Here is a 14,748-nt window from a genome sequence, read left to right on the forward strand (position 1 = left end):
ATGTACAATAAATCAGAAATACGCAAATATTCTACTACTCACAACACTCTGGAACAACATAGAAAATCATGAACCACACCTGCTTCAGCTTGACTGTTTGGACAAAATGTGTTTTACAGGTTCTGCAGGAACCTCTCTGCTGAGACTATTAATCTGTGGCTCAGGAGAGGATTTGCTTCATCCATGCCAGCAGCAACTCAGCTCCATTTAAGAGGCCAATAAGAGTTTCAGTTTAGTGTCAGTTCAAAATTTGGCAGCCCTAACTTATTATGGTAAGAGGCTACGCAGTGCTGAGTAACTTAACAAATGCAACATGGCACAAGACTAAGGAGGAATGAGTGAGGCACGATTTAAGGACGTAAAGAAAAGGGGGGGGGGAAAACAAGGATTTAAAACATGTCAGCCAGAATTCAAAGAAAAACAAACAGATGATGCCAATTAGAACATCCCCTTTAATTTAATTTAAGAGGCATACGTTTCAGTGGCTCCACTCAGGGAAAAAAAAAAAAAAAAATTGAAGTTCTTCTCTCTGTGGGCGGTAATGTGACATGGCACAGAGCCAGCGGCCACAAACACAAGGGACTGAATAAAGCTCACCCAGTGTCCCCTGATAGAAAGGATAAGGCAGGAAGGATGTAAAGTTACACACAAATAAATAGCCTTAGCAAATGTACACACAAACACACACCATGGATTTTTAGTATCAGAGTCAATCTTCAATTTGTTTGTTTATTGTGATTGTGTGTGTGTGTGTGTGTGTGTGTGTGTGTGTGTGTGTGTGTGTGTTACAGTTACATGCCTCAGGCTTTCTATTTAAACCACAATTAAGAAAACACAAATGTTTGTGTTCACTATCATTGCTTCAGAATCAATGTCTTTCAGGTTGCAAACTTTTTCTTTTTTTAAATGGACAAATGTGTCATCATTATAATTGCCTTAAAAACGGTTGTTCTTGCCCCTGTCAGAACTCGGACTGCATTTGAAAGAGGACGTTTCTGGAAGATAGAGGTGCGCTGGTTTAAAATCTTCTAATGCAACTTGTCATTCATGTCTTTTATATTTCTTCATCTTCAGGCAATCTCAGAAGAAAGGTCATTTCCTGTGACATCATTGTTTTTCTGTCTAAAACTCAGTCATATAATCAATATCACACATGGATATTTTTTTTTTTGCTAGCTTGTGACCTTTACAGATATAGAATAAAAAAAACACAAATCAACAAAATGTGTTGATCTGTGCAGCAGCCAGAGTAAATAACCTGGGTGTTAAATTATTCTTCAACTGTGTATCCTAGTTTGAAAGATAATAGCTCAGATAGAGCATGGATCATTATACACTCCTGAAGGTGCTTAAGATGATATCCATTTTTGTAACTGCCTTCAAAGCTGCCGGAGGAAACATACATGAGGATTCATTTATGGCTTGCCTTGAATGCAGTTCATGCCAACACGAAAGCTCTGCAATATGAGCCATATGTCACTATAGAAGTGCATACAAAGAAACCGACTGTGTCCCTAGTGTTGGCTGAGGAATGCTGGCAACTGGCACGGCTGTAAGAGCATGCAATGTTAAAAAAAAACACACGTACATGCACGGACATACGTGTGTGTTCATGTGTTTGACTCTATTTTAAAACTTAATTAGGAGAACATGGCCTTGCTTAAAGCATTTACCTAAATGCAACATGTGGCCTGTTCATGCTATCTTTTTGACGACAACTAACACAATCATGGGAACCACTTGAATTTCAGTGGACTGTTAGTGGCTCATTATTTTCTCTTGATAGGAAGTTGAGAAGTGAAAGTGGAATAAAAGAAGCTGGGCCTAATTGTATGTGCCAAGTTTGATGGAAACAAAGCTTATCTCTGCCACCCACTCTTCACTTTCTCGTGGTTTCCCTCCCCCTCCGCACTAATTCTCTTCATGTCACTGGACCTTCCGAAAAAAACGTGATCTTGAGAACAAAGCGTTCTTGAAGTTGACTCCACAGAAGATAAGCGATCAACGTCATCCCTACTTGTTTCTTTTTTTTCCCTCATTTGTTCTGCTGTAAGTGGTTAGGAAATGACAAACGCAAGTGAGAGGCAAACTTTGAGTTCTGTCAGCGTGGCTTTGACACACACACGACCAACCAATCATGCATACACACAATTTAAAAGCAACATAAGAAGAATCTGACATGCACAGATGATCGAAACCACATTTATTATCATTCTGCCAATTTCTGCAAGCAATTTCATGAACAGCTTTGTTGTTGCCTTTGGGTTTTCTTGATCATGCTATTAAAGAAGTCCAACAGCATTGCTTTGGATTATTTTAGGCCTCGGCATGCAGAGCCAGCACTACACCAGAAACCACTGTAATTACAAGATCTAGTCGGGCCTTTGAATAGCAAGGAAAACCAAAAGCTTGATCTGGTCAAAGACAAGAAGGAGAGGCGGGGCTCCACGGGTTAAAATAGAACTGTCCACATGGAGTTGATTTGAGGTTTTCTATATGGGGAGCCCTGGAGTGGGCATGCTCAAGTAATAAAGTCACTCCAAGCCAATAGGAAAAAGACCATCGCGTGCGGCACTGTTGTGGAAAACAGCCCTCACTTGCCCACAATATTAAACTGTCAGTACTGTAAAGTCAAACATAAAGTGTCTGGGTTGAACTATACTGTGCCTCAATTTCCCTTTAAGACGAAAAGCAAATGAAGTGCAAATATACAGAGTTATATATAAGAGTTCCTCAGTCACAGCAGTAATGTTCCACAAATCAGTTCAATCACTGTATCATTAAATTAAAAAAACTCAGCAGAGACAGAATTAATGAGTTTCTTTGTAATTGTTTCTGCAATGCACATACAATATTTCCCCAGTGAACCATGTACTACTTCTTTTTAATAGACTTTAGTCTGTACTTTTAGGCCACTCTCTTTTCTTAGTCCAATGCAAGTAAGACAAATTCACTAAACTATTTTTGAAGAAAAAAAACACGCTTAAGGCTAAAGTATAAGACACCACACAGACCTGTAGGATAAGTCTAACTGATCCATTTGCCAAGGAAAGCGTCCTGAGCCTGACTGACAAGCCAGCTGAACTACTGAGCCCTGCCACATTCAAAGTCTCAGTGTCACAGCCCCACTGCAGGTCTGCACTTTTTCTTTTTTTTTGTGCTGAATTTCTGAGAATGATGTACTTGCATCTGAAACAAATCTGGAAGACAGACATCTTTAGTAGGATTAAACAGATCTGGCAAGTTTGATGTGGTTGCACAATCCATGTTTTCCAACGTGTTTCTTGAAGTCCTTTATGCACCCAGGCTGAATGAAGATGATCAACAAAAGAAATGTCTTTGTATCTTTTATTAAGGAAGACATCATTTTGACAAAGTGGCGTTTATTTCCTGCAATTGGTGTGAGACCGCAATTTGAATGCACTATTTATTCTGATTCTGTCAAACTACATAGCATTAATATATAAAGGCATATATTCTCATTAAAGCATCAAACAGCAGTCTCTGTCACTTTGTCCACCACTTCTGTGTTGTTGTTTTTTTTATGTCTTGCCTCAGGATCCCTCCTCTCCCCCATTTGGCCGGGATAGTCATCTACTGTGAGTTGTATTTGTGAAAGACCAGATCAGAAGGATTTCAGAGGCAGTCCTTCAAAACTTTCAGGAGGGCATTATGTCAAAACGGCTAAAGTCTGATATTTTATCAGTTCAGCCCCAGATTCTGCACCACAGTAACAGAGAAGACATTACCAAAGACACATCAAAACACATGCAGTGGTTTTTCAACTCCTTGAAAAAAAATGTGATTTTTTTTTACCAGCCGGCTTACTACAGTTTTTAGGTTATAAATGCAGTCAAATCCATCTGGTGTTGTCATTTAGTAAACACCAAGCAGAAGTGTTGCAGCTGCCAAACATCAGTCCCACACAGTCATGCTGCAGTGGCAGCCGATAAAGTTGTTGAAGTGGCCTCCAAGGATATTATAAAGTTTGACAATCTTCTCCCAAAGTTGCAGCTCCCTGGAGAACTTTTGAACATCGCAAAGCTGTGATGACAGATTGCATGAGAGGAGATTGAAGGGCTGGCTGCTCTCCATGGTATCCCATATTTGGCTAAGAAGAAGAGGATGTGTGTTAAATGTCAAACTGTCTCCTTGTCTTGTTACCGATCATTCCAGAATATCTTACAATGCAGTCATCACCAATTTGGCATACTAAAAATGTCCTTGCCACGCATATAAGCCACGTCCAGAAATGCTACACAGCTTTATAGAAGTGGGACAGCTGGGCTAAAGAAGGGTTAAAAAAATATAAAAATGATTATTTTTTTATAAACATTAAGATCATGAATATTATGTTCAATAACTCATTGTTTGACAAGTTCAGCATCACGTGCATTTATCAAAATTGCAAGCAGCATGCAAAATTGTTTAATCTTAATTATCTTGTTTACATGATCGTGTTGAACGAAAATCCTAATCAAACTTGAAACTTCATTAATTTTCCATTTGGCACATGAAGAGAAATATGATTTAGCAAGCATATTGAGAAGTCATCACACAGGTTAAAAATACATTGCAGGAGGAACATTTAAAAGTGATGTCTCCTTTATCATTGTACTTCAAAATAGTCCCCACTTGTGACACTGTTTCAATGATCTTCCCTCCTTCTTTTCATAACAGTGGGCTTTCAGTCTTTAGTGTCTCAGTGACTTATTTCACACCATATTTCACTGTAATTTACCCCTCGTGTCAACGCTTCCCTCAACCACTCAGACTCTTGAGTGTAATCAGAAGGACCAATAAGCTGGCAAAAGAGAGACTCGATGGACTGGAGGAAGAAAAGTGAAGAGGCACATAGAAAGAGGGGACAGAATATGATACAAGACAGCTAATGATGTAGTGGTAGTGGTGGTGCCTGGTGAGCTGGCTGAATGAGAATTTCGTATTATGAACTCTAAAAGGGAGGGGGGGCGACGGGAGAGAGTGGTGAAAGGAAGTGGAAAAAATGGCCTTCACCAAGAAGCTTTTTTCTTATCCATTCAGTAGACAGGACTCAAGACCAGATGGTTTTCTCATTGAAAAACACATTAAGCAAGATGGGAATAACAAGCAGACTGGCAGGGTGTGGCTGTCCATTAAAAACAGGCTGCACACTGGTTTTACACTCAGTTTTGTTTCTCAGACCATATCTTGAACCTTTTGAAGGGATTGAATGCTACGCAGATGATTTCACTTTCGACAAGATTGAGTAGTTCTTAAGATACTTTTATCAGCAGCCAATCGAGTCGCCTCAGTCTAACTGTATGACAGCTGCTAAAGCAAGTACAGTGCTGCTGCAGTTGTTGAACAGTCCCCAAAGGAGCTCTGATGGGCTGTAGTAGTGCGGAAAACAGCCATCAGGAGTAAAATGATATGACGTGCGGAAAACATATTGCAGATTAAATTGCGTCTGTAATGTTGTGGTTCCACAGTATGCTGACATTGCAAATTGGCTCTTTGTGGTGATATATCTGGCCAGATAACAGCATTGCTGGAAACTGGGTACCTTAGATGTGTGCTTAATTTTGTGGTGCAGTTAATCGCAGTCACAGTGTACAGAAGTTATAAAGAGAAACATTCTGTGCACAAGCTCAACTCAAAACCAAGTGATGCAGAGCAGTATAGCTCTGGAGTGTGGTGGGACATGGGAGCAGCAGAGCTGGAGATCAGGGCACGCTTCTGTGGGTAGACGCTTATTTTTGTGGACCTAATCCCACATGTATACATAACAAATATGGACACAACTGGGCACACAGCATGGGAAGCTCACTTAGAACCTCACCAACCAATTATCCACCTGCTCTCACCAGCTGAGAGCATTTTCATCCACACAGGAGAGGTCCTGTTTAAAAGGCAGACAGTCACATGGGAACAGTATGTCTCTGGAAGGGGACCCATCTGCCCATCTGTCTGTATAAATCCCTTTGGTCACCCTTAAACTCTTTGACACCAAACCAACAACATCAGATAAATATGTGTTTGCTTTTGCCAGGAAGACCGGGTCATCCCACTCACATACACAATCCCATTCCATCCAGGATGAAAACAAGTCCCTGTAGAATGTTCCTGATCTAAAGACAATCACACACCATGCAAAGACCTCTGGCTCAGTCTGACTCGGAAACATCTTACGGAAGGTGAAGCAATCAGAATGAAAAGTGCTGCTTTGATTGCAATGAAACGATTTGAGCTGCTTTGAAAGCAAAGATGTGCTAATTTGTTCTGCATGCCCTTTAAACATCATGTAAAAATAGCTTACGTGGACTACAGTTGGAAAACAAATGATGAATTTGTATATAGATCATAAAATCAGGCAGTTAACTCTGATAGTATTTAAAGATCTGAAGAACTGACTTTTGTGTTAAGTTCCAACCCTCAAAAAAATGCATTAAACGTTCACTTTATCTCAGATATGAACACACCCACTGTTTTCCATGAGAAAGGTAGTGTGTGCATCCAGGCTCATTGTCTTCACAGACTCTGCATTTTGCAGCTCATTGTTAGGGTATGTAGTTTCAGAAACAACTTCAGGCAGCTGCTTCCCAGCACAGAAGCTTGTGCACTGTGAGTTGTACATGAAATGATGAAGAGCTGCAGTAAAAAGGTGGCTGATGAGCCAAGTTGAATATATGTCATTAATAACGAATAAACAGATCCTCGATAGCAGAACCAAAGCTGGAGAAAATAAAAGAAGTGGAATTTGCGCTTTGAATTTATATGTGGGGACAGTGATTCCTGCATAATTTCTGCTTCATGTGTAAGAAGCCAAGAGTGTTTGCTTACACACTCAAATTTAGCTTGATATGAGATAATACAGCCTAAAAAGCAGCCTACAGGCTTGCCGACCAAACAACAGCTCATTCATATGCAAACACCCTGCTTGCTCTTGTACTTGTGCACATCCTAACCATGTCTCAGTGCTCCTCTCCGTGCACTCAAGTCCACCCCTCTGTCCTCAACTCACTTGTGGAATCAAGGGACAATTTATGTCTGCAGCTACAGAAAGAGCATCTGAGACCAAGACGATGAATGATTGTTTTCTGCCGCCACATGTCCACAGGGAGTGTGTGGAGGTGGTGCAGCAACAGCGATGTCCTTGATAGTAAGACTCATCCTCAAGCTATAAGCTTCCAAATCCAAAAACAAAACCAGAGAAACATTGTACCTGTGGAGAGAGACACTAGAGATGCAGCAGTTGAATGAGCAACAACATGTAACAATCAAGGTTGTTTTTCTTTTTGTTATTTAATATGGCCAGGATGATCCAGATGTACTACTCAGCTGCAAACAAATGAGAAATGCATGCAGATACAAGAACTACTGCAGAAAACTATTCATTGGGCGTTTTTTTAAATCAGTTACTTAAAGGAAGATTCCTGTTTTATGCAGGTGCTCTGTTCCTTAATGTCTCAAATCAAAGTTGCAGAAGGCGAAAATACATCACATATTTGATGCTTCATTTAAATGGAAGGGCTCGATTGATTCAATTCAGTTTGACACTCTGAAAACAAACAGCATTATATTGCCAATCAGATTCATTCACGACAAAACTAGCAATAACTATTTAATCCACATCAGTTTTTTTGGCTGGTTTAGCATTATCTACTGCTCCATCAAAATGTAGTTTTAGTAACCCCACTTTAAAGGAAATCATATTTTTTTAAGTATGGTGACATAGGGTAGGTTATTTAAGTAGAAGCCAAAAAAAGAAAAGAAAACATTTGTCTTTGGGCTATGATGGAGGTCAGTCGCTTTTGCCATTCATCCGGAGGAGGTTAATATGTTACCAAAGCAGAAGCATTCACATGTAGGCGATTGACTGCAAAATATTGAGGGCTTCCTAATCTGATTTTTCATCATATCCAGTGTGCAACAATGTGCTCCACCGGTGCTGTGGACTGCTATGATGATGGAAGTCAGATAAAGTAGGCAATGGTGAGGACAGCATCTGCCTCAGACAGCCAAAAGTAAAAACTGCCAGCTCTGAGAGGTGGCTATACGGTAGAAATACACAATACTATATTTCCTTAAGTAGCCGAGCCTTAAAGTCCCATTCTCTCATGTCCATTTTGATAGGTCTAAAACGAGGAAAACTTCCTGCCCCACAGGTAGAAAAAAGGTAACAAACTTACCACTCCTGTGTCCAGCTGTTCGGTCGTCTGAGAAGGAGCCGCTCCGATCAGAGGTAAAAGCCACAATATCTGCAGCAACAGCAGCATCTCCGGGGAAATGCGTCTCATCCACTTGTGAAAAACCGGAAAATTCATGATGCCCTATGACAGGCTGGTCCTGCAGGGCTCAGACATCCGACTCTGTCAGCAGCATCCAATAGACAAAAAAAAAGACACGCCGATACTCCTGTAAAATGTCCCTGTATAAGTCTACCTCACTGTTGAGCGCAAACACATAAAACACATCAAAACCAGGGATGGGAAGGACCTTTAGGGTTTACAAGTTTGTTGTTAAACAAAACAACACATGTAGACTAATTATTTGCAACATAGACAAATCAGGTGGAAAAAATCTGTAGGTTATTCGCTTCCCAAATCAAGTCCAACAGAGGTCTCCGCAACAAGCAGACTGAGCTCCCCTCCCGTTCGTGCAGTCGCGAGCTCTGGAGAATGAAAGCAGCTGCGTGTGGTTTCGTCCGCGAGCAGCAGCAGAGACCCCGCTCGTTGACGCACACACGGGGAGGGGGGGGGGGGGGGATGGAAGGGGGAGGGTGTTCAACGTCTTCAGTCCACTTGGATACTACTAAATTCATGACGTGAGTTGTAGCCTACGTAATTTCAGTCTCAAGGGCTGAGACCAAAAAAAAACTACACGTGTCTCTGTGTTTCTCTACAAATGAGAGGTATAATATATATCGGCATTAAGTTGATTTGACATGCCCGAAGGCGAATCTAGCTTTGAATTTGTTGCATTATTTTTTTTTGTTTGTTTAATCTTGATTCCATCACGTAGTCATGGTAAGATCAAGACATCAAAACTTAATCCAAAACAAGAGCAACGTTTTAATAACTCTTGCAGGATGAAGAATTTATCCTTAAGGTTTTATTAATTTATGCTGTTGGCTTGCAGGAATGTCCATCTATCTGTCAGCTGCTCTATGCATTAGACATATCCAATTTCAATTGGATGAAATTTCATGATGTTTACAGAGTTCAGAAACATTACAGATTGTAAAACAACATTAAAATAGGGAGTTAATTGTGGCTGTTCAGCACTGGTGGTGAGGAACGAGATGTCAGGAGGTAGAAATAGATTCAAAAATAAGGTGGTCGATTCATTAACCAAAGTAAGCACAGAATAGCAAAAACCAAAGTCCCACATCATCTAATAAAACAATTAGATTAATTAACTGAAGGAAAACAGCCTCACAGCAAGCCGCCAATAACAATTTCTCACCCCAGACTGAGTCTACTTTTATACTCCTCTTGACCACGCCCTAATTGGAAGAAACCATTTATTGCACGAAGGGAAGTCAAAGAACAAAAAAATACTACTAGAATAAATCACTTAACAGCAACATATCATTATATTATTGAAAGTGGGAAGCTATATCACAATGTTGGCTAACAACAGTAACATAATTGTTTTATGTAACCCTTTAAAGTAGAAACAAGAAACAACACAAACTGAAGGATTCACTCTGTCCAATTATATGCTCAGATGGCCTCACTCACTCTATCACTCTGAAGACTGAAGAATAGGGAAGGGAGAGGGCAGGTGAAAAGGTATGGGAGAACTTTTTTACAAGCTCATTTGAGTAAAGTTTTAATTAGTGACATTTTAAACATTCATTCAGCAGATATGGAATATATCCAATGTATCGATAAGTAATGCCTTTCTAAAATAAGATTGATACGGTACGGGTGTTTATGTTTCTTGCAAAGGCTCAAACATGTTTCATTCACACAAACGCCTCCCTGTCCAACTGTTTGCACTGCCAGCACATGGTGTCGAGAGAGGGCCATGCCAACTTAGGGAAGCTGTTAGTAGGTGCATGATGGTGGAGTTTCACTCAAAGGGAACCAGCCTTTTCACACCTATGTTGGTATAAAATACCGTACTTCAAAAGAACCCCAAACTGAATTGAATCAGAAATACTTTCGGGGGAAATTTGATTGCTACTCTTGCTCTTCACACAATATAGCATAGGAAATAAAGTAGAATTGAGCTAATAAGATAAGCAATAAAATAGCAATAGGTACAAAATAGAAATACTATCATCTCTATCTCTATAATAAGATTTACAAGATAGAAACATATGTACATTATGAATGTACACAATTGAACACAAACTTTGGGTTGCATTTTTGTAGGAAGAGATCATAAAAAATGGCTTCCCTCAATCTGAATATGGGTGGGGGGGGAGTGACGCACTGAAGGGACAGCTTTGCTATTGTTTGAGAGACTATTGCTGAAATGTGACCTTTCCTGATCTGAAAGTTGGATACCTTTAACGGTGATTTCTTTGTGTTGCTTCTGTTTCTCTTCTAATCACCTTCAGATAATCATTGCATTTTTTTGATTCATGACCACACATTTAAAGACTTTTTTTTTCCACTGTAACTTGGCTTTTGGTTTCGTGTTTGTTGTTAGCCTGCTCTTAGTCTGGTTGACAAAGGGCCATCCACATGACAGGGCCCTTTACATAAGGCAATAAAGGTTAAAGGGTCTCAACACAAATTCAAACATATCAATTCACCACAATCTACAAACAGTTACTTTGTATCCAGTAACCTACAGTTCCCAAAGCTGCAGAGTGTGTATTGTGTAAAATCATATGGTCATTTGTATGGTGATAGTTTAATGAGTCCACCTTAAGCTATGGACCTATATTCAGGATTCCTAGGTAAGGAATGATGCCAGTATGCCATTTCAGAGGTAATTTCTGGAAAGGATTTAGAAGATAGCAAGGATGAAAAAAGACAAAGTTATTTTCTTTCATGAATTGGTTGTTCTTTCAATGCATCATCACAAAAAATCCTGAACTAGATCTTTGTAAAAGATCCTTCCAATACTTTACATCCAAACCTGATCTAATTGCATTTCTCGTTTTAAGACAAGCAAAGACATCAACTAAACCTACTTTTCTGAAAACATAGACAAACATTGTCTTAAGATACAGACTTTAAATCAAAATGAGAGAGTAAGCGTAAAGAGTTAAAATACATTCAATTAGACATAAATATCAGCAAAAGCTGGGTCACTGAAGTAGAGAAACTGCAAATGTCTCTGAAATGCAAAGATGTGTTTTTTTTGTACCCCTCATTACACTTCTATTTTCGCTATATTTGAGAAACATCAGAGGAATGCACAAAACAATTTGCAGAGCCGCGGAGATAATTATTACATGAAACGCTGCTATCATCCCACTGCTTTCTTCTTCTGAGAAAAAGATTCACGTTCTTATTTTCTTTGTGTGCTACATACTATTGAAAACCCCCCAGGTAATGAATGAACATGCTCTTCTAACAAACGATAAGAAAGAGCTACATGAATGTGGCATTTCCCTTTAATAGGTCAACTGATTGGTTGATTTACCAGCAAAATCAAGGAATCAAGTTCAAATCTGAAATAAACATGTTTGGAAATTATCATTTATATTTCCTGCTAAGAACAGTTACAGATGTACAGAAGCATAGTGCATTCATGCAGGGGATTGTCTTTTTTTTCTTGCTTTTTTGGTGTCTTGTTATTATGAGAAAATATCGCATCACAAATACTAAAACGTTATACTAGAGGGTTGATGAAGTTTGTGTGGCAGGCAGAGCAGGGAGGAAGATTAAAAGGCAAAGATAACCAGGGTTATTGATTTGATTGTGTTTTATTTCCATCTTGGTTTAAGGCTTTGGGAAAAACTAGCGTCTTCAATATAGATGGGATTCTCATGAGCTTGTCGACTTTGCGCAGGCATGTGAAGGCGTTAAGGTTGTATAGATGGAAAGCACTCTGACCTACTTGACATTGCGTTATTCCTCCAGGATCAGTTACATAGATAAGATGCGCTTCATGGCTATAAAGTCATGCATCTGAAATGTGTTCAAGCTGGCTATGTGGTGTCTCAAGATACCATTAGGCATTTACTGAAAATACTGGATCTCCATGGAGTACAACTGCAGCACCGGAATTGCCTGCGACGGCATCTATACCGAAACTCAGGCCCGATTTTCTTGTTTCATGTTGATTCCTATGATGAACTGAAACCATAGGGGATAGGTTTTCACGTTTGGTCACAGCTCCATGCATATTTTGAGAGATCTTTATCTTGTAATAACAAGAAACCAGGTAAAAAAAAAAAGAAATTCACCTCATGAATGCAATACACTTCTGTATTCCGATGCACAAATGCACACTTTTATGTTTCTTATGCAGATCCATTAAAGCAGCCGTTCATCACCGGTCCAGAGGAGGAAGACATGAAAAGTCTGTTTTTGCTCAGCAGCATAACGTTCTGCTATCTTACCGCTGAGGGCTTAAAACTTCTCAGCCTTACTGCTTCTTGCCCCAGTCAGCTTTGACATACAGTATATTATGATTATTGAAGCATTTGAATATTGTGTCTCACAGCAAGTCTCTTGGCAAAAAGAAGCTTCAGTTATTCTGTTTAATATTAAAGGAAGGGGGGGGGGAATCCATTAACTTAACACTGTCTGCTGCATGTGTGCATTTTACCTGGAGTCTTTCAACATCTTCAGACTATTTCCCCAAGACGGTTTAGCTCATTCTCTTCTTTCTGATCATTTCAGTATTAGAAAACGCATTGCCCAGTGCAAACTTGGCCCGAATTAAGTGAGTCAGCTTTACTCATGAATGTAATATTTGTTATTGGATTTACTGCCAATATATTTGCACCCAAAGAGATTGCAAGTACTAATTATCTTTGCCATAGCATTATTCCATGTAATTAATGAGGATTTATGTGATTTATTTTTTTGTTTTTTGTGAAGATTCGTGTTGATATAGTAAGTGGCTGATAAATGGTTACATCGTCACATTATTTCATCTTGTTGTTTATTATGTGTCCTGTTTACTGTGAATTTCTGCTTACTGATGAACAAAGAAAACACCTGGAGAATACACATGAGGTCTCTGAGTTGAAACAAATGAACACCTCCTCATATAAAGTTCACACAAATAAAGCTCAAATGAATATATTCTGCATGCTCATAGGGGTGGAAAGATACACTTAAAAAGTTAATTTATATTATATTATATTTCCTTGCAAATTTTGCTAAATAAATGAATGAATAAATGTCTTTTTCTCTTAATTGGAGCTGTAAAAGGACCAACGTTGTTATAGTTCCACAGCCAATGTCAATTCTTAATCACAAACATCATGACTTCATAAACAGCAGCCACACTCTCTCTAAAGTTCAGATACTCTCTTCACATCCAGTCTGGTGAAACAGCGAGTGCAAAACACTCTCCTGACTCACACCAATGTTGTTTAAAATTGACTCTTTGCGCCCCCTTGAGACATAAAACCATGCATAAAAAATATACAAGCTTTAATCTGTTGAATGCAAATCCTCACATCTGAGTAGTTTGATTAGCTCCATTTAACCGGATAGTGTAAATCAACTATACTGTAAATGTTATTTCTGATACCATTTATTTAGTTTAGACAACTTGTCGTTATCACCATCGGCGCAGTTAAGTCAATGATTGTGCCATAATAAGCCAAACAGTGTCACAGACTCAGCTTCACTTTCCACTACCATGTCTCTCTCCCCTTCCTCCTTTCTCTCAAAGTCCTTCTTGCCCAATCTTGCTGTCACAGACTCGCTGACTTTGATGTACAGTTCTACTAAGACTACAGCAGCTCGGGGCAGCCCCACCATAAAATCCACAGTGGATGTGCATGAGGGCCCTCCTGCAGACTTTTCAGGCTTGTATGCACACTTTCTGAGAGTTTTCTTTGCTCTAGGATGTAATGCATAATTCATATGATTGTGTTGTTGTTGTTCTTTTAAATGTGGATGGCAGAAGAAGCCCAGACGTGTCCAACAAAAAAAGAAGAACCCAAACACAGACAGACACTGCTTGTAAGAAGATGTTTAGGCCTTGGTGCAAATATACTGCAAACATAGGTCATTTGCCAGTGGTTAGCTCTTTGTCCTGCATAATGACAGCTTTAGCCTTGCTCATAACCGCTCCAGGGAAGGCAGTGTTGGTGGGTGTGGCAGTCCAACACTCCAGCCAACACTTTGATATCTCAAAAGCTATTAACGAGAATGCAAAAATATTTGTGCAAACATTTAGAGTCCCCAGAAGACTTTGGTGAGCCCTTCATTTTCTCTCGGGGAACCTTGTGCTCCTTAGTTCAGTGGCTGAACATCCTTGTGAATGGATTGCCTTAAAATCCCCTGCAGTGTTACACACAAAGTTATTTACTGACTTTTCATCCTAATTTGTCCTCGGCGTTTATAATTTGTTTCTAAATATTTTTAATTTGTGTGATGCTTATTAGCAAATGTTGGCATACAAATGTGCTAAAATAAGATTGTAAACATGACAAACATGAGCCTGTTATCACTAAGATAATTTTTGTTTGTTGACCAGCATTTAGCTCAAAGCACTGCTTTGCCTGAGGATAGCCTCAAAAAGCATTAGCATGACTTTTAGCCCCGGTTATGAGCGCTAATAGCTCTTCTGCTAGCGTGACAACAGTGTTGGTATCATCTCATCCACACATTTTAT

General features: G+C 39.4%; 1 protein-coding gene across 1 annotated transcript in view; it reads right to left on the bottom strand.

The window, feature by feature from the left end:
• LOC306836897 (matrix metalloproteinase-17-like) overlaps positions 1 to 8,662 on the bottom strand; it is a 77,814-nt gene extending 69,152 nt beyond the window's left edge. Inside the window, exon 1 of the mRNA XM_079364265.1 lies at positions 8,172 to 8,662. Coding sequence (XP_079220391.1) covers positions 8,172 to 8,306 — 135 coding nt within the window. The 5' untranslated portion in view covers positions 8,307 to 8,662. The remainder of the gene's footprint in view (positions 1 to 8,171) is intronic.
• Between the last annotated feature and the right edge of the window lie 6,086 nt (positions 8,663 to 14,748).

This window comes from Symphodus melops (assembly GCF_947650265.1).
Source record: "Symphodus melops genome assembly, chromosome: 16".
NCBI lineage: Eukaryota > Metazoa > Chordata > Actinopteri > Labriformes > Labridae > Symphodus > Symphodus melops.